This window comes from Tachypleus tridentatus, chromosome 11, assembly GCF_004210375.1.
Source record: "Tachypleus tridentatus isolate NWPU-2018 chromosome 11, ASM421037v1, whole genome shotgun sequence".
NCBI lineage: Eukaryota > Metazoa > Arthropoda > Merostomata > Xiphosura > Limulidae > Tachypleus > Tachypleus tridentatus.
In genome coordinates, this window is record NC_134835.1 from 51,819,435 (window position 1) to 51,845,198 (window position 25,764).

At 30.7% G+C, this 25,764-nt stretch overlaps 1 protein-coding gene across 1 annotated transcript; it reads right to left on the bottom strand.

Moving 5' to 3' along the window:
* Positions 1 to 411: 411 nt before the first annotated feature.
* LOC143232151 (lysosomal phospholipase A and acyltransferase-like) lies at positions 412 to 24,548 on the bottom strand. Its single transcript, XM_076467246.1, has 7 exons — positions 24,143 to 24,548; positions 18,308 to 18,464; positions 14,731 to 14,849; positions 7,365 to 7,463; positions 5,075 to 5,299; positions 2,705 to 2,999; positions 412 to 1,262 (listed from the first exon to the last, which is right to left on the bottom strand). Exons 1-7 carry the CDS (start codon positions 24,351 to 24,353, stop codon positions 1,040 to 1,042), a joined length of 1,329 nt encoding a protein of 442 aa, XP_076323361.1. The 5' UTR covers positions 24,354 to 24,548; the 3' UTR covers positions 412 to 1,039.
* Between the last annotated feature and the right edge of the window lie 1,216 nt (positions 24,549 to 25,764).

Consider the following 25,764-nt stretch of genomic DNA (forward strand, 5'->3'; position numbering starts at 1 on the left):
CACTGACATTTTTGTTAGTACTGTTGAAGTTTTTCAAGTAATTATTCTGATACTCTGGAACTTTTGGTAATGTACTTTTGAAAGTATTTTCTACCCAGAAAAACAATAAATGATTTTCTTTATTCTAATGAGGTACAAGTTAGAAATTTAATAACAAATTATGTATGAGGTAGGTTATATTATAATTTAACTATATTTAAATTTATGCAAAATATAAACTCAAAATTTTATTAGTCAAAGTTCAAACTTGCTCATTGAATCTTAAAAAAGTGATTTCTCTGGTGATATAGATTTTGTATTATTTTTCTACCATATATTTGTATGTGTATTCCACCTTTTAATTTTTGCTCCTTTTAAAATACTGCACAAAATAAATATAACTGGAGACACAGAAGAAGCAAATGGAAGATATTCCTGTGGTATTTTAAAATTTATTTAGCTTCCATAGTTTAACTTTATCTTCCACAGTAAATGCTGCAAATCTTTTCATACAAAAAACTAAAAATTTGTTTGTTAAAAAACACCAAATGTAAAACAAAACTTTATACATATTTCTCCAGAATGTTCTATTACAAAAGCTTTATTTCTTCAGTTTAAATCAAAAATTAAATTTATATTACTTACTCCAAATAAACAGGACTACAGAAATTTGAATATTGTTATTTCTAAACAAATGACACTGCATGAAATGTATTTTATATTTTGTACAAACCAATAATACCTTCTAGTTGCTTCACCATAGTTAATCTTATTACTGCTTCTGTTGTTACCTTAATTACTTAAATACAGAGAGAAAAAAAGCCAAAAATCATTTTAACACTTACATACTTTTTAAACAGAGAAAAAGAATCATAGTAGTAGAAATGAAAAATAATTACTGCAATCACAATGTCATCCTGTTTTAGTTTTAGTGAGTAAACAAACAGAACTGTTTTATTCAAGTTAGAGACTGTTAAGTTTTTTAAACAATGAATACAAAAACACAGTCATTTTAATGCTTAACCAACACAATTCTTCTGTCCCATTTAAGTTGTATTCATCATACACCAACAACTAAGTATTTGATGTATTCTAAAACTGCTGAGTGACGAAGGATGCCCATGTGGTCTACATTTTCAAAAACCTTATGGTAAACTTTCTGACTCTGATTTCCTATCCAGTGCACACATCCTAAAAGACTTCTGTGGTTAACAGTTCCATCACCATTTCCATAAGTAATAGTTGGTTGGGTGTCTGGAAAGGTGTCCTTGGCATAGCTCAAACTGATAAAAGAAAAAATACTATGCAAGTCATTTAATAATTATATATATATAAAAACATGTATAGAATCTGTTCACATATGAGGTGCTGAAATTTATTTATTTACAGCTTTTGAAGTTCTGATAAACATGTTATGCATTATTTATACAAACACTGAAAAGTCTGGCCTGTTACATGAAGATCCAAGATCAATCCTTTGTAGACCTGACTTAAGTGAAACATTCTTTGCATGAAAAGGTTACTTAGAAACTTGACTATCATTAAAATAGAAATAATGCAAGAATGTAAAATACAACAGGTCTACTTCATTTCTTTGAATACTCACATAATTAAATATATTTTAACACTATAACCCATGTCATATTTTAAAAACAACCCATCACTATACTGTAGCACCAAGTGCATTCAAGTATTGTAAAGTAATTGGAAGACTACAATGCAACCACATGTTAATTTTTATTAATCAAAAAGTAAAAACAAAAATGATGTAGGAATGGCAATGCCAAAAAGTACATAAACCAGGTGGGGATAAATACACAAAACAATATAAAAATCCATGTATAAGTTGTCAAATAATTTCAAGAAAAACTTATCTACAACTAAATGTTGAATTCATTTCCCTTTCATTAATTCAGATTTGTATAAAAGCATTTATACTAAAAAAATGGTACAAAGTCTTACAATGTATAATTTCAACAAGCTTCTAACATTGATTCAGTGGCTATTTATAAAAATATTTTTTTTGTATGGTCCTGTATATTCATCCCTACCTCATTTCTGTATTGTTGACATTGACATTCCTATGTCATCTTTATTTTTTTAATATCTTTTTTTCTTTACTTGATCCTCTAGTTGCTTAAACTATACCAATGAATATTTTAAAATGAATGGCAGTCATTTTGATGGCAACAGTTTTGACCTGACGTGATAAACATTATACACTGAAGTTAATGAAATACTATTTTACGTCTGAACTCATCAAGTTAAAATGCAACATTCTGGCATGCAGATCATTGCAACAACATCAAATGTCGGTAAGCTAACCCTTTTGAAGCCTGAACCAGAATAATCAGTAGATCATTTGACCATTACACTACTCAATGGTTTTTGGACTTTAGCAATGCTTTTTAGCTAAAGAAAAGATCTCAAAAGCTTTTGAAAACTTCCAAATTTGGGTTAGTTTTTTATAAAAAATCTCTTACAAAGTTATAAGAGAGATTTTGAAGCATGATGAACAACACTCATCATGCATCAGCAATTTCTTTCCCAGTCCATCACTACCATGCTTAGTGATATAATAAATACTACAATGAGGTATGTAACATGGGGTGTGCACACATTCAAGTCATATCCAAACAATGTAGAGCTAGACAAATCATTAATTTAGAAAAGGATCTACAAGTTTACTAATAGTATTCTACTAAAGAGAAAAACTATACATTACTGTTCTATTGTGCTGACATTAACCCCATGAAGACAATGAACTTCAACACCAGGTGGTTCCAAATCATATGTCAAATGATGAGTGTCTTTCCACATTTCCCATCCATCATTAAAATTAATATCCTGGAAAAATTCATAGTAGTTCCTCACTGTGTAGTTTTTTCTTGCTGTCATAACAAGAACTTCATCATTTGACCAGAATTTATCAGATGGGGTGAGATAAGCCAGGCTAGGACTACTTCTTTGCTCCCTCCTTACTGTAATTGCATTTATGACAGAAACACCCAAATTTTCTCCTGATAAAAAAGGGGAAAAAATTAACTATAGATTTATATGGCTTTTATATTAAATAACTATTTGTGATGAAGGCTATGATTCTATAAGAGTGGACAAAACACAGTGGTACCAAGTAATAAACCTCCTGAACAGTGCACAAAATTCAGCTTTATAATTGATAATGAGGCTTTCACCTTGGTTCTCAGCTTTATAGAAATTTTCATTTTGAAGGAAATAACACTTTGGTTGGCCAAGTAAAGTAAGAAACATCATACAAATAGCATATGCAAAGAACAAAACAGAACAATCATAACCTAAATTAATGTAATTTATAAATAACTGTACAATATATTTCAGTTGGTGTAACAGTATTGAGACATTCATTATTCAATTGATGTTCTGTAAGAAGTCTTACCATAAAAAACAAATTCATACTTTGTCTAGTTTTTTTTCAAACAAATTTCCCATGACTGCTGCTGCTTAACTAGACACAGTTTTGTGTATTCTAGAAATAGCAGGACAGGGGATCACAAATTCAAGACTTGGAAAGACAGACTAGGCTTCACTTAATGTAATTTTATTTTTGTTACAATGTTGATGGCTTATGGAATGAGTTGTCATCAGTAGCACTGAATGCAAGCCAACACTATACAGAAAGGACTGATAATTACCTGTAAAAATAAATGGTGGGGTTTAACTTCTTACTTTTCTAAGATAAGGCATGCAAGGAAAGTCTTGAAGGATCAAATGGGACCTTGTTATCCATATGTTTATCCTTAACTATGCCCATTAAGAAGATGTAAGAGACAAATGACCTATGCTTAAATAGGTAAGCACGATGTTCTGATATATATGTTATGATAAGCAATAACTGAAATTAGTCATCCAACATTGCCATCACATAATTAGTACAATTATCATACCTTTCACAGTAATTTAGAGCATAGGCAAAAATAGAAGATGAGGATTTTGGTAACCCAATCAACTATGCTTTGCCATAGCCAAAAAACTGCCAATTCAAAACATTTTCATGCAAAATAATCTAAAAATAAGCATATTTTGAAGTTTATAATTAATTTTGCAGTTTATTGCAATCAACGAACTTTTGAAAATATACAGTGTGGCGTTCAAAACTAACATTAATAACAGTTCTAATGTTATCATATGCCAATTATGGAAGTGTTGTGTGTGTGTGTGTGTGTGTGTGTGTGTGTGTGTGTGTGTGTGTGTGTGTGTGTGTGTGTGTGTGTGTGAGAGAGAGAGAGAGAGATTACACAGACGACAATGCATATTGTTTTTCTTATTACGTCTTAAATTAAGAAAATGTTTTTGTTATATATTTACTGTCACTGAAGATTAGTGACCCTAACTAAACAGGGCATTTTGAAATTTGTACACACAGTTTAAGTATTAATGCATGAAACTGCTTCCAAACTTTGGATGTAATTATACAACTTTACTTGATAAATCAAGAGTGTACATTTAAAGTTTTTCTGAACAGATTGTTCAGTAACCTATTGTGTTACAGTATTAACACAATACTGTAAATACCTTAATGAGCATTTTACACTGCTAGGTCTGAAATAAAAGAATGCAACAAAAAATGTTTTATTGACAAATGCAAACTTAAACAGGTTCCCTTTAATTAGTTCAGCTCACCAGCATAAACAAAAACTTTCATTTATAGCATCTAATCAAGTTTTAACTATATTTTATTATCATAGCCAAATTTCTAGTATCTAGTAAAAACTTTATTTCAAATTATAATCAGATGTGTTACATGTTTAAATCTACAAAGCTCATTTATAGGACAGTAAAGCTTAACTACATGTAATAAATGTTAAAACAAAACTCAAGACAAATTCTGGCCTAATAGAAATAAATAGCAGGAACCCAAAATTACGTATACTGCAGTGCACATATCACAAGGTCAAGTCCAACTTAATACATATTTTAGCACTTAAAATTATCCTTTATAAATGCAAGTACTTGCACACATTAAATTAAATATGCAGCAAAGGAAGAGCTCTAGAAGCATGCCTTCAGTCACAAAAATTGTGTGATAAACAATTACAGTGGTAATAAAAAAAACTACCTGAAGCAAATGCCTTCAAGGCTTTGACAGCTCCTCCCCAAGGTGCTCCAAGAGAAACAAGCCCCCGAATATATTTATCTTTCCATGTCTGTGACTGTTTGTTAAGCATGTACAACATTACTGGACATCCCAAACTGTGACATATCAGCAACACCTTATTTCCATTTGTATAGTATGTTTCTTCCACCATCCTTACAACATTTTTCAGATAGAACTGTAACTCATCTACAAATTAAAAATCAGAAAAATATTACTGATGAAACATTCTGTGCTAAGAAATCAGGTAGAAAAGAAACAAAAAACCTACAATCCTGAACTCTTTAGAAATGTAGATCTTCAGCAAAAAGTATATTGTAAAAGCTGGTAAAGTTATCTTCATCAATGTTTTGAGAGCCCATGTTAACCTATACTGTAACAATATTAAAGAATATTTTTTTAGTCATTTTGTTCTTGGGGATTACAAAGTTTCTATAATTCTTCCATTTTCATTTATTATTTACTTTGTTTCTTGGACTCCTCTTTTCCACCCTATTCCCACCTTTTCAAGGCCAAAAATCAATGTACTGACAACAACACTGCCATTCAAAATAAACTTAAACTTCTATGTAGTCAATGCCCATCACAGATAACAATGATGTTACTGAATATCATTTCAGTAACTTCCACTATTTTCATTTTTTTCTCATTTATTTTAGGCATGCAGAATAAACTCAATGTTTAAAGTTAATTGTGAGATTTCTTGTCAGATTGTTTTAGTAAAATAAGCTTTTATACTGAATCTGTTTTCATTTTCCTACATGCGTGCATTTAATGTGTGACTTGAATAATGTTTCACATTAAATGCTTCAATAAAAATAGAAAAAAAAAAAAAGAATACTAGCTTTACGACACATTTATCCATATCAAATTTACCAACAGTATCAGTAATATGTATGTAACTTCAGAAGAAACAACTGTGATTTCTATATGATGGTTTACGTTAGTAACAAAATAAACTATGCATTACAAGCCTTTAGATGATCTTGGTTGAAATAAACATGTTTTGAGTTTGCCTGTTAAGTATAAAATTACACACCAGACCATCTGTTTTGAGCCCACCATGAGTATCAAAACCCAGTTTTAAACATTATGAGCCTTCAGACTTACTGTTGAGCCACTGGAGGAATGACTGCAGTGATGGACATAATTATTTCTGGCACTTGTGAAACCACTTTTCCAAGTAGCTCAAGTGAATTACAGAGAAATCTATAATTGTCTTATGCAGAAACTGCCATAGTATTGTGAAGATTTCATGAGTACAAATTATATATGCTTTCATAGGATACAACTGAAAGGTCATTAATAAATCATAGATGTTGGACCTCCAAGATTTTTTTTCAAACCAAAACGAATTTCACCTCTATTTCAGAACTATACTGAAAACATCCTAGGCAAATAAAATTTGTGAAAGTAAGAAACTGTAAATAAAGCTCATGTCTGACTACTATGCTTTCTTGATTACCAAACTATGTTGAACTATTCAAATGTTTAAAACAGTGAATTTTTTAAAATAATATTGTATGAAAATACTAATTGAAAAACAATCCAATTATAGAAATTCTTAGGAAAACTTGATCAATAATTAAAGAAATATTAAAGTCAAAGTTTTAATTTTGCTTGCACAGTATTAAAAGGTTGTTTTTAATAATCAAAATGGAGCATTCACACATCAAAAGTATCACAAAAATATATGCACAAAGGCACTGTTAAAATTTCAGCAATATATCATTAATAGAACAAATTAAATTAATCAAACTTTAAAGATGCAAAACTGGGCACAATAAAAAAATATTTCTGATGGTATATATAAACAAAAGAGTCTTTAATGAATTAATTTCAGTTTTTGCAGGAAATGACAACAGGCAGCAGCTATTTAAAAAAAATGCACATGAACATTTCATCAAAAACCAAACACAATGCAATGAAGAACTATAAGAGGTGAGGTGTAAATGAATCCTCCATAAAAGTGTTAATTTCATATCAAAATTTATTTTTAAATATTTACAGAATGTTTTGAAATTTTTAGTAAATTACAAATTATTCTGCTATAGATTTATAGTCAAACAACATGAGTACTTTATCAAAAATGCTACTTGTATGAATATAGATTTTTTCAAACTGCACACATGAAGAACATTATCAAATAACATTCTTACTGTTGAAAGCTGTAGTAATATTAATAGAATATCAGTTTTTCACAGACAAATTACTACAGTTCATTTCAATGCTTATATTATTCTTAAACACTTACTTGGCGCTTTACGAAAGTCATATGGAGCTCCTCGAATGTTAACTCCCCTGCTGAAACCCCATGGTAGTAAGTGCTCGACTATATTTGTGAAATAAGAACCTAAAAAAACAGAACAAGTACATTTTTAAAAAACAAGAATAGATTTATATAGCTTATGTAACAAAAAGGTCCACCAAAATATACTTTCACAATTAGTATAATACTTCAAGTCTAATTACATGCAAAGTACAACTATCAACAGTTTAAAGGGTCACAAAACATGTATCATCATACATCAACCAACTGAATAAAAAGTGTGTGCTGACAAGTTTGTAATTTAGTTAGTATTTTTGTAAGAATTTGTATGAAATAAAAAATATCACAGTCTGGTTACTTATTTACATGCACTGAATAAAGGAGATAAAGGACTTGGATATATGTTTATGAAACTAGTAGAGAACAAAAGTTACATTCTACTCATTACTATTAATAAATGGCAAAGTTTAGCACATTACCAATGACAAAGTTCAACACAACATCCAGTATACCAGAAAGTAATATAGAAAGTAAACATTTAATCAGTTTAATACACATACACACAGACACTAATATTCACTGCCAATAACTGAAAATAAAGTTTTACCAAATGAATCATTTAGTAGAGTAAGGTTTTTCAGGTGCTGTCTATTGTTATATCAACAATTTGGATATTTTCATATATTAGTATAGATTATATACTGTAACAAAATAAATTATAACAGAGGCCTGCAGATTCCAACTTCACAAAAGTTGTTTTGGTTTATTAATGGATTTTCCATAATTCAGCTACATAGTTTTGAAAAAAAAAAAAAACTTTCCAATACATAAGAGTTCTTACAAATTGAAAACAAAAAAATTGTTTACCAAAATGAACAGTTTTATTATTATTATATTTGTTAACAAAGAAGAAAAGGGAATAACACTGATGTCAAATCCATTCTGCTTTTCCTTTGTAAAATCCATGTCTTTTAGTCTCAGAACTACGTATTGTGATCTTTCTTTTATGTGTTGTATATGAAGGAAGCATCACATTTCAATGGCCAGCAATAATCAAGCCATTATACTGATGTTTTACCTTTCCTGATACCTCCTCTCAATTTCCCCAGTCTTGATGAAACCTTTACCTTATTATTTTGCTAACAGCACTGATATTTTCAGAGAAACGGTCAATATGCAAGTGTAAGAACTGAACTATCAAGTTTATATTACGATCCAACTTTTTAAATTTATCAAGTATGTTACTTAAAGTACTTTCACAATTTGGGTCCTTGTTTTTTCCTAAACATTTGTCAATAACATCTTCAAAAGCAATCCAATTCAATTTTCGTCTTTTTGACCTGTTTATCCAAAATCAATTTCCTAATCTGAGACCCAACAAAAATCCCTTCTTTAAGTTTTGCTTCTGAAAGCCTGGTGTTATGTGAAGTGAAATAATAGGATTTTCTTTGTGTCAACCAAATTTTCACATTCAATGTTTTTTTTATCCTGACACCAAGCTAACTCTACATAACAAATACTTCTTTCTTTATCCAGTGCTGATTTCCTACTCTGCTGTCCTATTCATACCAAAAACATGGAAACTTTGTATAACCATATTGATGACTCAACAACATACAAAAGACTTAAGTCTCCACAAAGTAGTAAACCACATTCCATGTTCATTGTATTCTGCCTTAAGATGTTCAAGAGTTTCCTTCAAGTGAACTGAATGAGCAATAGGAATAGGTACATGTCTGTTATTATTGTGAAGGAGAATACATTATAGGAATCAATGAACAAATCACCACTCACTTGGATCACAGACTGCAATTCCTAGTATTGGTATTAATTCAGCAATACTCTTGCAATAAACATTCTTGCAAATAAATATTGTATAAACTCTTTCTCACAATTTCTGTAGCAGTAAAATGACATCCCTAGAAAATGCAAGTCCTTAGCTCAAAGTCCAGGCTCTAAAATATCTGAAGAATCCTTTGAAAGGCTCAAATCTCTCAACAAATCAAGTTCACCTTGTGTTCAAAGTTGTAGTTCACCAGATATTTCAGATTGAAAACAATACCAGTCATCATTCTTGTGACTTCATATTTAGAATCAGATGAAACTATCAAGTCTCTAGAAGAGTAGATACAAGTACATCAAGTCCATGAGCAACAAGTCTTATACCAGATTGAAGGTTCAGATAAGAAATCTTTTATTTCGAGTGTTGTCATTTTGCATGATACAAGAGCCAAAATAGCAGTCATCTACATGATTTCAAGGCTCATGACAGACCACTGGAATTGTACTGTCTCAAGTCTTCAACATAAATGTTGCAAACTTTGTGTGGAGCCCATGATTTGTTTTTAACCCAAAATTTTATTCCAAATTATGTGTGTGTGAATTCTGTAATGTGTTACTTTTGTTTCTTTACAACAAATGTAACACAAATATATCAGAAAATGTGTGTCATTTACTCAATCTCTTGTTGCAACAGTGACAAATAAATGACATTGAAAAAAAATGTCAAAGTACATTGAGAACCTACCCTTAACAGAACTTAGTTATAAAGTTAATTTACTTGAGAAATTATTCTGACAAAACACCAGTGAAATACAACAAGATACAACCAACTGGTCATACACCTTACACATTCAAATTTCTTCATTACACCACCACAGTCCCAATGCAAACAAAAAGAGTAAACATTACTAAACACAAATCTAATGCAAGCATAATTTACTGCTTGATTCAATATAGGTAGGAAACAGTACAAAATAAACTGGATTGCTTTAAATATACCCACAGTAAATAAGTGTTCCTAGATTTTAGAATTATTCTAAGACTACATGAAAAACAAAATAGGCTGCTATTTGTATGAATGTTGGGAAAAAATAACAATGGGCTGGGCATTGAAGAATGAAAGTATTTCACAGAATCAGGGAAAGAAACTGCCCTTTCAAAAAAAGTAGGTTTGTCAATGGAAAAAGTATTAATAACTAAATCATACAAGAAAAGGGTATAACCAGTTATATAATTAATATTTATATTTGATGGTTTTCTTTGTATAAATTATGCTTATCTAAGCCTCAGTCATACACGCAATTAAAGTAAATGATCTGTACAATTAATTGTAAAAAAGGACATCCAATCCTTGCATATTAGAACATTATTTAACTACTGTATTAGGAGGTGTGCTTATTTCATTCAATCCAGATTTCTTTTAGCAATGCTAATTTCACACCTTTTAACACAATTACTCAATCATGCAAGATAGTAAACTGCTACTGTCCAAAGTATAACAAAAAAAATTGAAACTACACTTTAAAATTCATCCATTAAAAACATTTCACTGTATACTTCACATTACTAAAACTCATATAATTAATTCTATAGGAACAGTTTGAAAAATCATGAAATACTTGCTTATTACATAATAATAAGTTTTATAATAAAAACTCCACATTTAAAAAACCAAAATGGAATTCCACTAATACCTACTTTTAGAGATGATTTAATACTTTGTTGATAAGCTGCTAATAGCTTCTTTCTTATATTCTAAACATAATTTTGAGATGGGCATTATGAATTTTTGGATTTAAACATTTACACGTATAAAGCTCTTATAAATATACTTTTATTTCATTATAGTTTTGACTACCATTCATTTATTATTCCTTCTGTTGTTTAGTTGAGCTGTAAATTTGCTATATTTGAATGAAACTCACTTTCTAGCTAATTAAATTTAAGTTTGGATGAATTATGACACTGACATCAGTTCCCCAAGCACTGATGTACACATATTAATGTTGCAAATGAGCATGTAAACATATGGCAACATGAAACGTAATCTCTTGATCTAACCAATGAATAAAAACATCATGAGCATTGATAAGTATTATTGTTGATTATTATTTGATGTTGTTATTGACTTTAGTTATGTAAACATGGAATACTGTCATTTTAAAATTGGGCTTTTCTTATTCTAGTTTTTTGTCTTTTTCTAATTTCTTTCTTTATTTAAATAATTAACTTTGATATTTGTAGTATATTGTTCTATAATGTTTGTAACCAGTCCTGGCAAGACACATACCTGTTAACTATGAACAATTACAACAGTTTTAATTTTTGATTTCTGTTGTTGATAAAGTTTAATTTATTTTTTTGCATTTCAACTCCAGTTCTAATGGCTGTTTATTTGTGATTTATTCCATTACATTGGTACCCAAACAGGTACACTTGCATGTTGGGTATTTGAATTAACATTTGAAAATTCAGTGTCAAGTAATTAATTGAACAATGATTGAAACAACTTGTAGTAAATAATAACTGTTACTGTGGGGTTTAATGAAGCTGATGTTACAAGTATGAAGTCTGTAGCAGTACTGAAGGAACAGGTACATATACTAACACACATAATGACTGACCTACTTCCCCTCTACCCTAACCTTAAAAAAAAGTTTAGTTTACCATTAACCCTTTTGAAAATTCTTTTCTACTCAGATCTTAGGATACAAGCTACAAAGTGAGATTTACAAAATATATCCTAGGTTTTGGAGGTAACTGTGGAAGTAGGACCCACATTGCAGAGGGAATACACCATCTATCAGTCTTAACCTCCAATTTGCTAGTCTTATATAAGAAGATTAGAAATTACGTGAGCAATATGTGGGTGCTCAATCTGACAACGTCCCACATCTATATGTAGACAGTTTCGGGAAGGTGACTGCTCTCCCAAGTTAAAATAAGAAAAAGATAACACACACACACACACAATCATCAACATCAACCCACCATTCCTGCCTGTTGAGAAGTTCAATAGTAATGTATTAATGTGTTAGAACTTTTTAAAAAATTTTCAACAACATTTTAAAATCAATTGCATAGTAAATAATAAATGGACGGAAACTGTGGCCTATTGTGTGAGAGTAAAGCCACAAGAATGGTGGAAGGCTTCGGAATCTGATGCTGCTTTCACGCACTGGGAGAATTTAAGTAAACCTTGAATAATTCATACCCAGTAGTGTTGGACAATACTTTGAATGCCACTTTCTTACATCTCCTGCTGATGTGCTAAAATTTACAAGACAACATGAGCATCAGCAGAAAAATTAACAAAACATTGAGAGTAATGTAAGTTAACACTGTAGAAGACTCATGCAATGCTACACTTGTAATTAAAGTTAACATTTTATCAAACTGAAAACATGTTCAATACCTTACTTAATGGTCTTTGGAGATATCTGTCATGACATTCTCTACCTGTGTCAATAATCCCTCTATCCTGGTATTGTGTAAAAGCACCTCATTCAGAAATGTTATAACTTTTAAAGACTGATTCAATCCACTGTCTCTTATACCAGCTCTTAGTTTTTGAGTGTATAAGAGGTATATATTAGTCAAAATACATTTCAATTTAAGAAAATGTTAACTTCCAAAATATATTTACGTTTTTTTCATATATACAGCTAGAATTCCACACTGAGAAGATGTAAGGCCCAGTGAGGGCATTATTCCAACAGAAAATGTCTGCTTAGATCAAGGGTGTGTCAATAGAAGCCCGACATGCTAGCAGGTGAAATGCATTACATCCAGAACAGGCAAGTTCTTCACCCCAAATTTAATTCATGTATTGTGAGTGGAACATTGTATGATTTATAATCACTACTGGCCAGGCCCTAACCATATGACCAAGGCTCCACTGCTCAGGGTTGGTAATTGGACCAGAAGAAATACACACACACACCCCCTTGCGAGAGGATCCCAACCTGTAGTCACAGAGCTCTGCACTCTGAGCTACCAGAATTATGAGAAGGTAAGCAACACTAAAGTGGATAAAACCTTCTCCTCAACCTAAAGAAGTCCAAAAGGCAACACCTCATGCTCAGAATAAGGGAATCTTATGTACCTCACACAACCCAAGAAAATAAAATTCGTCCAGTCTGGAACCATGAAAACTAATCCTTACTTCTCAACAGTGTAAGCAAGGTAAAATATACTTTCCCTCATAATTACAGGGAGGGTGTGGAACAACTGTGCTCAACCAAGGACCCAGGATTGGACAACTCTGCAGTTAAAATTACCAGAAGAAAATGTGCTTTCTTCCATGAACAACATACTGAACAAATATTGATGAAAAAGAATGTCCACACCCAAATCACACATCAAATTTGAACTATTATTATGTGTAGGCTAATGCACAAGTTAGTGCCTCTCATACAAATATGTTAAAAAGACATTCAGAACTTGGAGAAGTTACCTCTGTCCATCACCTCAGTGATTGAAAACCTGCATGGGGTAAGAACTCCCTAGCTCCAATAGTAGAATTTGTAAAATAATATGCACTGGAGAGTTCTAAGGAATAGTGCTCAGGAAACAGTGTAATAGGTGAATGAAGTTATCCAAAATTTTTAAAAGTAGACTGAACACTCACCTTCTAAATGACCATTTTAAGTTTGTACGAATTATAACACTAACACTAGTTTCCACTAGTGGTGATGTACAGTTATTATTAATGAATATGTTAAATAATGTCACATAAAACATACTCTTGTGATCTAACTACTGAATAAAAACCTGTAACAAGCTTTCATAAAGTTAGTTCACGAGACATATCCGACAGGTATTATTGACGATTATAACTTGATGTGTAAATATTGATTATAATTTGAAAATTGGTTTCTTTTCTTCTTTTAGTTCTTCTCCCTAATTCCTTTACTTATTGAAATAATTAATTATTAACTGATATTTAAGGTCTATTGTTCTTTAACATTTGTAGGAAGTCCTGAAAGGATACATACCTGTTAACTGTGTTTTAAGGAGCTATACATTTGTATTGTAATTGTCTTAATTTTTTATTTCTGTTGTTCTTCAAGTTTAATAAATTTGTTTGTTTTTTTTATTTTTTTGTGTTTCAACCCTAATTTTAGTGACTGGTCATTTATAGTTTAATACATTACAGTGTGGGACAATTTTAATTAAGACAAAGTAAATGTATTAAGAATTAATGTAAATAAATTTATTAAATGGAAAAAATACCTGACCGAGTAGCATTTTCAGTTCAAAAATACAGATTTCAAACATATAACTGCAAATTTAGAAAATAAAATTTGCAGTATAGTAATATTTGAAAGGAATATTTCACATTTGTGACATGCATATAATAAATAAGGAATCTTAAAAACCTAAAGCTTTTAATAAAAAACATTTGTAACCAGAAATATGAAATGCAATAAGTCATAAGATGAATAACCAGTATTATACTGCATCAAAGTATATACATGTACAGGTAAATCTATATCTAAACAGTGAACTAGATTGATTTCTAGCAGCAAGTCTGTTCACAAGTAGAAATATTCATAGATCTACATACTTGGAGACACATGACTTGGATCTAACCATTCCACACTAGTTGTGTTTCCAAATCCTGGCACGTTGATATGCACACCTGGCGAATTTATTGTTGTTCTGGTACGGTTGTCATAGACCAACCTGTAAAACTTTCACTGAAGTAGTATCACTATCACAAGCTATACTTACAATTGAAATAAAGTATAAAATACAATGGTTGTATGGCAACAACATATTTTAAAAAGTAACTGAAAGCTACCTTAAGTTATCAAGTTCAAACTATAAAAGTTAAGACATGTACAGGGAGAGAGAAAAAAAAAGTGAGGTGGTTATGTTACACATAAAAAAAAAATAATTTTAATAAAAATATTTCTGTAGAACATTTTATATATGTAGTTTTGACCAAATTAGGTACTCAATATATATTGTCAATGCTAAGAATGTACCACATACAATCAGAACTAATATATGTATTATATACTGATAATGAAATATGTTACAAAAATACAACACAGTTCAAAGATGGTGTAAATTATGGATTTTGCAACTAGACTATTTCAATTTTACTTTCTATGGGTCATGAATACAATATATACACACACACACACACACACACATATACGAAAGTAGTCATTGCCTTACTAGCAAACCATACTTTTCTGTGGATATCACCTGAACTAATTTAATCTTACTGTTTATTTATTAAAAACCTTATAAATTCAAAGTTAAGCAAATTTATATAAATGATACCAATACAAGTTATATGAAACAGAGTTAACTTCCTAAAAACATACTTTAATTTATGAACAACTTCCTGAATTTGTCACTGTTTTTAATACATTACTTAGAAAATATTAAATGGTAACAGCTTTATTGCCACAGAACTTAAAATAAAAAAATTGTTTCATATTAAACTTCCTGACAAAAAAGGTATGTTAGATATAAGTTACCAATCATTTATATAACTTGCAAAATAACCATAAGGTTGTGCACCTGGATATTTATTACTTATCTGTGTGTGCACACACACATCTTTTAGCAGGCATGCCAATGACATTTATGAAAAAAAAAAAAGGAAAAGGTATATAGCCTGGCGCCACAGCAAGGCGCAGCCGTGCCTGACTAGGGGAGTCCGGGGGCATAGTTCATTTTTGAACTATAACTTTCATTTACAGTTTTTAGCAGATTGATTTATTCTTTTAATTTGCATTCATTTTTTAGAAGATATATCAAAATATCTAAAATTAACAAATAAAATAAAAAGTAAATAAATGAAATTTAAGATTGTTTATTTGCTATTTATTCAGTTTAATTTTTTTCTAAATCAAAGTATATTAGTAATATGAGTTAATAAAGCCAAAATAACTCAGTAAATATTTCAAATACAAATCATTTCATTATTATCCTTTTTGTCATCAATAACATCATCATCATCAACTACTGGTATGCTGCCAGTTAAATGTTTTACAGTCATTGCCAATAACTACTTCTCTGCTGCATATATTCCATACAATTTTCAAATCACATAAAATTACTCTTTTGACTAATCATGACTACCTACAGTTCAAATTGTTCATCTATGCAATCTTGTCATTATACTACTGGTACCTTAATGTCAGTGAATTTTCCATTCTTTCACAAATTGACAATACAAACTAAAACAGCATATGAAGGAAAGCTATGACATTGCTTAAAAATTCAACTACTGATATGGTTCAATATTAAACTACTGATATCAGTGATATGCCTCAGAAATAAAATTTTGTACAGTCACTGACATCAACAACTACTGCTCTGCTGCATGTATTCCATTAAAATTTCAAATTACTCTACATGACTACCTACAGTAAAACTTGTTTATCTATACAATCTTGTCAGTAAATTACTGGTACCTCAATATCAGTATATTTTTCATTCTTTCACAATACAAACTGAAACAGCAAATCAAGGAAAGCTTTGACATTGCTTCAAAATAAAATTAATGATATGTTTTAAAATAAACCACTGGCACTGTATGCTGCAGATAATAATAAAATGTTTTTCAGTCACTGATATCAACTTCTGCTCTGCTGCATAAATTACAGTCAAATTTCAAATCACTTAATTTCCTTTAATCAATCTTGGCTACTTTCCTCTTTTTTGAGACAAGGGTTTCCAGTGCTCTCTTCCAAGCTTTTTTTCTCTCCTTCTCTGAATGGGCAGCTCTCTGTGCCTCTGCGGCTTTCTGGACTTTTTCTTTAGCCAAGGTGGCTGGGCCAGATTTCACAGAACCATAGGCCTCAAGCCTTTCTGCCCTTTTCTTCTGATTCTCCCTCAGCTTTGAGGTATACTTTGAAGCTGCTGATCTAATGTCCTTACACATTCTCTTGTCTACAGGATCAAAATGAACATCTCTCCTTTTAAACATTTCAATCGCTGTTGTTTCTTTGGAGCGTAGAGAATATTTTATCGTCTGGTATGCACACGATACCAGACCACAAGACCTGCAATGTGACGAAACGAGACTGCTTCCAAGATGGTGGTCAGATTTTTTTTTTCTGCAATAAACATTGAAAAATACGATTTCTCCTCAAAAACCACCTACCCGGCCCCCAAATCGCTCATATTTTCTCCTCTAATTTACACAAATCTCGTAGGTGATCATTGGCCGTTTGAAAACCGCGCTTCAGTGAAAAAATGGCACGCATGTTTTAGTGAGGCTAGCTAGTGAAGAAAACAAAAAAGTGGTTCCTTATTATACAAATAGAAATCGCAGACAAGATAGACACTCATGTCTGTATGACCACCATACCTCCAAGAGGAGAGAAACTACAAAACTGAAATTTTGAACCCATACTAAGTAGACTCTGAGGAATTTTACAGAGTTTTAGTATTTTATTTACATGCACACATGCTTGTTCTTTTTTCATGTGAAAGACCACATTTAAAAGTAACACGACCTCCATACTTCCAAGGGCAAACAACCTGTCATTTTGCATCTATACTATCTTAACCTAAGTATTTTTATTTATGCACATCTATTTAAAGAGTCAAGCTAGTGAAAAACCCCATATAATAAAAGTGATTTCTTATATTACAAGTTAAAGGTAAATCACAGACATGCACAGGCATCTTTTAATGAGGCTATCTGATTAAAAACACACAGAAATAAAGTGCTTCCTTATATTACAACTTCTAAACATACAGAAAATCAGTACAGGTTTGTAACAATCCATTCCAAAAATGGATTTTATATCATGTTTGTAATTAAAGTATAACCTAATATTGTTGTTAAAAGGCTGTGCTGAAAACAAAATAAAATCTATAATCTACAAAATTGAAAAAAAAAAAATCTGTTTTTTCTAATTTAGGCTCTGTTAATTATTGAAGAAGTTCATTTTCTAAGTTTAAAATCACAAGACAAGTCAAGGGAATGTTTCCTTTCTAAACAGGCCACAACACAAACAATTCAAAAAGGTATTATAGATTATACTTTTATGCTAAAATGGGTACAGAATAAACACACACACACACACACATACTCTGACATAGTCATCAAGAATCAATTAACTGAATAACTGGAGCAAAACTCACAAAATATTAATGCATAATTTACATACCTCATGTTGTCTACCCAACAATCCAATACATATGGCACTAGTAGTTCCAAATTAAGCCAAAGGTCAAAGTAATCACTAGTTTCTTTATCACAAAAATAGTGAACCACTTCTGGCTTTTTCAACTTGGCTTCCAGCTGACTGCCTCCATCTCCAGGAACTTATCAAAATAATTTAAACTTTAAATTTTCTTACAGCACAGCATTATTAGACATTTTTTATTCATTAAAGCCTTTCACAAATCTTACAATTATTCTTTACCATCTTGTGAACCTCATCAATAAACAATATTCTTTGTCATTATCATTTAAGCTGAGAATTGATGAATGATAAATCCATCTTTTAACAATTAAAAGTGGCAAAATCTTATTACAAATTTATGCCTCTCAACTGCTTTTCTTTAATAAAAAAAATATAAAATTAGACTAACAAAAGGTTTTAGTAAAAACAATACTAGGCAAATGATAAATCAGAGAATAAAAAAAACTCAATGTGTTCAGACATGATTGCCTGACAAAATGATATCCCTAAATAATTTTCAATCAAGTTAATATTGACTTCTGATCAGAACAAGTTACCAACTTAAGTGAAAACTAGTAATGAGTATAGCCAATTAAGTATTTTTTTCTATATTCTTACTTACAAAGGCTAGAGCACATTGTTTTGTCACCAATACCCTCAAACCAGTTCTTAAGGTTACATGTAGCAAAAAATCAGTAGCTACATAAAAATTAGAATAGTTTAAAGATTTCTTTCATAATAGATAGCTCCCAAAAGTTGCTTCTTTAATAAAGGACAGAAGAAATGCAAAAAAAAAAAAAGAACATTAAACTAATGACTCACAATATACCCACACATGTCTGGATGCCCTAAGAGAGCAATGACACTATAAATAAAACAATGAAATGATATACAGTAATCTCACCAGAAGTAATACTGATAAACAGCATCTTGAAATTAAATTCCATCAAGACATAAAACTGACATTGTACAAATTAGAACTAGTAACAATTTGTAAAATATAAAAATGATGTTTGTTTGCATTTAAATTCAGTTATAATTTAAATCACAGATTATAAAAATAACAATGAAACTTTAGACGTCTTCATTTTCTAAAATCATTTTTAGTCAAAATAACCACTTAACTCTTGTCAGGTTACTGTAATATTAATATAAAAATTAAACGTTCACCAGTCCATTTTTAAAAAAAGAAGCTAAAAAATATGAAAATACAGGTTGTTTTATTTATATATATGCTCATTGACCAGAAAAATGTGAACATTCTTTTTTAATAGTCTTTCTACATAATTACTTAGGTAACAGCCAATTTTTCCAAACTGAGTTATGCATAAAACAAATCACAATGAAAAATCTCTTGGGACCAAAATACATCTCTCATGAGTACTTAACAATTTATGAGACTCAAGTTTTGTTCACTGTCACAGTGAAGAATTTTAACTTGTTTTTTTTGTCTTGGTGTTGAATACAGAGAGACAAAAAACAAATTAGACATATACAATTCAGGATAAATAAGTAAACCTGTATGTTTATAGCTCTTATTGTTCATTTTCACATGCACAAAAAAAAATTACACTAGGTTTAGAATACAGGCTTCAATAGATTTATAAGAGTTTTTATAGATTCACTGGGAGGACTAAAGTTTAAACAGCATGTCTCAACACAATAAAGACCATATGCTATGCCCAAAACAGCATATATTTTCTATGACAGTCTCATATGTGCTTCATCTGTATGACTCACGTTGCCAGTTCAACTACGTTATCAGATAACCACAAAAAATCCTTGATAAAACACATTTAATGATGACAATAGTTTACTGTTGTAAATAACAATGATATGGACAACAGATTAGCTCAGTTTACCAGCTGAAATACAGCTAACCAATTACTAGTAGATGGAATGCAAACTCATATGGCAGATTAGCTTGTTTGTACCACAGGTATTAAAACCCAGTTTTTACCATTACAAGTTGTCAGGCTAATGCTAAACAAATAGAAGGATAACAAATCAGTTATCTATCTACCTAATATACATTTATTAAAGAAATGTAATACTGATAAAGTTAAGTAAAACACAATCAAAAGGAAGGACTGCATTAAAAACAGCTAATCTAAACCTCTTGCAAATTATATTAGTTTGTTACAACCTAAAAAAAAAAAGCTGAAACAAAAATAAATTTAAAAAAAAAAAAAATGTTGCAGTAATTTAAGCAATCCCAGGGTACAAGGTATAATGTGAGATACAAAATGTACCCTAGGTTTTGGAGGTGACTACAGAGTAGAACTCGCATTGCAGTGGGGATACATTATCAGTTTTAACCTCCATTTGCCAATCTCGCATAAAGAAATAAATTAAAGGAGTAACAATAGATATAGAAATATAAAATAGAAGAGTGAAATGTGGATGCTCAAGCCCACATCTATATCATCCTTCACTGCCTGCAGGCAGTTGTGGGAAGGTGATTGCTCTCCAAAGTAAAGAAAAATTAATTAAAAAATAAGTTACTGCCATTTGGGGACAAGTAAGTTAAAAACTTACCTCTTGAAGTTAGCAATCCAGCCCCCATTATGGTAGAAATGCACTAACTGGTAGCCCATTAAATGAATTACACTAGTTAGAAGAGTCCCATCTAGTTACTTAAACTAGTATAGCACTCAACCACGTGAGTAAAATTAGAGAAATTTTACTAAAAATCTCTAATAGCTATTTGTTAGTTATGAATAAGGTAATTTAATAACTTGGCACTATTCTGTGTGGATGTACACCTTGTCATACATAAAGGCTTGTTTAGAGCATGATAGTCACAGTAGGCTTAATAAATATGTAGTTAGATGCTATAGTTTGAATTCCTTGTTTCAAAATGATAGAGTTTTTGCAAGGGGCCTAAGTGTGAATGTGTGACAGCAGAAGAGATGTGAACAAAAGATTCTCAGCTTGAAACGTACAACTCTTTATGATACAATATTAGTTTTAAATGACCCTAATAGTGAAATATTAAACCCTTGACTAAGCATTGGAAAAAATACACATGAATAACAAAGTTTGCCACACAAGCAACAAGGTTTAATACAAGTTACATGATTTTTCAATAATTTCATCAGTTTTACGAATCAAAACCTCATAAATAGATGGTACATATGTTCTACAACTACAATAATCTTTCTCATATCCAAGTAGTTACAATTTAAGTTACATACTCCAATTAACAATAGTACACAAAACTTGATATCTTACCAAAGAAAGAAAAGTAGGAGTTAATATAGATCTAGTTTACTTATTACAAAACTTCAACTGTACAAGAACACTAAGCAGAACAGTATTAGCGATTAGTCTCGGAAATACGAGTACATATAACTGCAAGTCAGAAACTTTGTTTTATAACTAATTACCCGTCGTATTGCAATTAAATCAGATCTAACTTGATATGTGCCAGATACAAAATCTCACCTACATAAAACAGCATACTAATGCCTAAATGTCACTCAAACACTAATTCCGAATCTTGACATGAACGAAAGTCACTGCCAGGAAATATGCAGACTAATTACTAGTATCCTCTCCAGAATGATCTACCAATGTGATGTGTTCATGATCTGGTCGAATCACATACAAGTGTGATAACAGGGAGGCTGGACAGTGCATAAATAAGTAGTTACTCCAAGAAATAAGGCTGAATTGCTTTATTCTGTTGTTGATCATGCAGGAATTTGTATGATCAGTGACACTACAACATAAAACAATGCTACTTCTTTGGAAAGATGGCAGTGCCATTATTCAGAGAAGTTAGAACGTGTCAATAACCCACATTCATAATGGATTTTCTGGCTAATCCTTAACAACTTATATACCAACAACCTTCTGAAAATCTAAATATATACCCAATTCATCATTTAGATAGCAAATGACATCCTTAATAAAAGGCCAACACATTAGTAGGGCAAAATATCCCTTAAGTGAATTAATGTTAGCTCTCTCTTGATATTTTACAAATTATTTTGCAAAGGTATCAAATTCTCTAGAATCATTCCTATTTCACAAAACTAACTGGCCTATGATATGAGCAACTCATATCACTTCCTTTGAAAATATGAATAACAGTTGTAACTCTTCAATCCTTATGCACTTTCCCACTGTCTGTCTACATACCCATCAAAAAGAAGGAAGACAGGCTTGAATATTTAATCTTTGACCTCTTTAAAAACCATATGGAATGAGTTAATCCCAAATATGATTTCTAATCTTTTGATCTTTGTACTTATCATCAAAGTGGGTTGAAGAGGTAGATATTTGCCCTCCTCCTTAAAGGTCAAACAACCCCCAAATTCTAATAAAAAATAAAAGATTTACAAGGTTATTTAATAATAAACAATGGAAAATTTTAGTATACATTCTTGCCTACCTCGGTTGGGTTGTTCTGCAAACTGACAAGTGACATGTCTAAAATGTCACTTCAAAATACCTTCCCCTCAGAAAAACAGTGAAACCTTAGAACATTACTTGCAACAAAGGATAAATATTTACATGACCCATGTTAGCTTCAATATTATTTTCACAGAATGCTCAGGGTTTACTTCAACCATCCTCTCTTGTGATAAAAAGAATATTTATAAATTCAATCATATCATAACGAAAAAAAGAAAACACTTTGTCATCAGTTTCCTTAAAGGTTCCAATACTCTTTTATTGTATCTTTGAAATAAATAACACACACACACACACACACACACATATATAAACTTTATATTTGTTTTTGTATCATTATCAATCTCATTACTATTTATGATAAAACAAAAACACTAAAGCAAATTTAAAAATTGTAAACAAAAAAGTATGACATATGCATTAACTTTTACAAAAACATTACAAAGAAAAACAAATTTACCATCCAATTAAAAAAAACAAACATAAATTTGTTATAAATGATAATATATAGCACTGTAATTAATATACTCATAAAAATCAAAAGGTGATAAAAGATGAAGTAAAAGTTTTAAAAACTCAGTATACAAAATAATAAAAAATCTTGATTAACAAGAAAAAGGCACAAAACCCCAACAAAGGTATGTATAGAGACCCAATTTCAATACTACTAACAAATTATAACGTACAAAGAAAGAAATGCAAAGACGAGAAAGCCTAAACACAGAAAATCACTGTAAATCATGAAAAACCCAAAAGATAATTTGCTTCTCTCACAAAAGGAAAAAAATTCTCTGAAGTATCAAAATATTACATCTTAACTACTACGAAGAAACAAACATATTTAAGTATGCAGGATTGAACAAAATTTGGTAAAATACAAAACCAGAACCAAAACTGTAAGAATAATCTTCCATACAATTAAATAAAAAACAAGGAGAAATCACTGTTTGGCAAAAATATAATAAAGGGTATACAAGACAAAATGTTATTATTATATGCAGCAAATTATTATATGCATATTTAACATAACAGAATGAATTTAAAAAGTACATAAATATACTTATTAACCTACAAAATAAACTTGCAAAACTAAATGGATAGAAAAACAACCATCAAACATTCTCTTAATGTACATTCAAAATTCCACTAAAATATGAACTACAAATAATTTATATATGTACACATACCAATATAATATATAAATATAAAATTTACACTTTCCACAACTGAATACAATCATAAACATGATCAATACACTGTCAATCAATCAAGTGGTAATACTACCATATGAAAGTAGTAGATATCATTTTTGCACTACCAGTAGTAGTAATATTAAAATAACGTGATTTTATTTTGCTCTATACACTATAACGTTTACTCAATATTATAACATACCTAAAACAACAGGTGTCACCTTGCTTCGTGCGTATTTTTTATAGGTAAAATCCAGCGATTTCCCCTCGCATCTTATATTTTCGTAAACAGAAATTAGGGTTAACATTAAAATCAACGTGAATATAACTGATGATAGGCTTAACCTTAATGGTACAATTCTGGCTGGATCAGAAGAAATAAAACAGAAAATTTGTTTTCTTATTCTAAACATATGTTGGCTCTTTGAAGCAGCAAGCTAGAGATGCTAACAGAAGCTAACTAGTCTATTCAACAAAAACAATGTGGTTATATATTAAGTGAAAGTCTATAGTAAACTGTAGAGTATTTATTGATGACTTAGAAACACTCCACACCAGACCTCTGCCAGATAAGGTACGTACAGCCTTGAAATTTAATATCACGTGTTCTGTTAATGTTGTATGGCGTGATGTAAGGTAATACTCCAGAGATAAATTTGCCATCTGGTAGCAAAAATGCTCTATAATTGGACGAAGAATTGTACTGAAACTTTGCGTATGCAACAAAGTTGCTTTCTCTTTACCTTCCCATCTACCTGAATCCCTTATCACCCTATAATGTGCAAACATGAATAACACCATATTGATTAATACATCCACAGAATCTCCAATTCTTAGATAATTGTATATACGTTAGTTTCATTTTACATTTATGTCCAAAATAATTTTATTTTTTGCTTTAAGCGTACATATATATACTCGTTTTGTTTAAGTACATGGCGGTTACTAACATCAAATTTAAGTTGTTATTATTGTTACTAGTACAGATTCACTAAAGAACATTCGTGCGTTTTACTTGTACAAGCACGGAATGGCCAGGTGGTTAGGGCGCTCGACTCCTAATCCGAGGGTTGCGAGTTCTTATCCCCGTCACACCAAATATGCTCAAATTTTCAGTCGTGGAGGCTATCTAATGTTATAGTCAATCCCACTACTCGTTGGTGAAAAAGTATTCCAAGACCTAACGATAGGTGGTGATGACTAGTTGCCTTCCATCTAGTCTTACACTGCCAAATTAGGAACGGCTAGCGCAGATAGCCCTCGTGTAGCTTTGCGCGAAATTTAAAACAAACCAAACCAAATATAAGTCTATATTAATAAAAAAAAGTCCATCGTAATTTGAACATGTATTATGCGTCTATATAGTTTTTCGTAATTTACTGATTTACCTATAGAGAATTCAGTAATTGGGTAAATAATGCTTATAGCCATCAAATGTAGACTTTGTCACCTAGGAAGTTCATTAACCATCCTTAATGTAAACAAGTAGATGTGAATGCACTCGTAAAATGAACTTTGAATTTTTCCATCAAAGCATTCATGTCGTCTACGTTTAATTTATTTTTTATTCTTCACCTTTAATACCGCTGATCAAATTTAAGAAACGTTCGAATTATAACACATTAACTGAAAGTACGAAATTTAATGTTTCAGTGCACTCGATATCTAAGTCCAAATCTGACATTTTCCATTTGCTGCAGGTCAAAGTACTGCTAGAATTTATTATAAGTTGTAATGGTGTTACTGGAAATAGTAATGCTTAGTTTTCATTTCTCATACATAGATATTTTTGTTTCTTAATTATAAAGAATATTCTTAATTATA

Bases quoted from the DNA above. Each gene is read 5' to 3' on its own strand.
- LOC143232151 (XM_076467246.1), bottom strand. From the start codon at position 24,353: ATGTTTAGAATAAGAAAACAAATTTTCTGTTTTATTTCTTCTGATCCA. The intron at 5,300-7,364 runs GTAAGTGTTTAA...TTTAATTTGTAG, and splicing joins TGACTTTCGTAAAGCGCCAA to ATGAGTTACAGTTCTATCTG. The intron at 3,000-5,074 runs GTAGTTTTTTTT...CTTTTTTATCAG, and splicing joins CTTGAAGGCATTTGCTTCAG to GAGAAAATTTGGGTGTTTCT.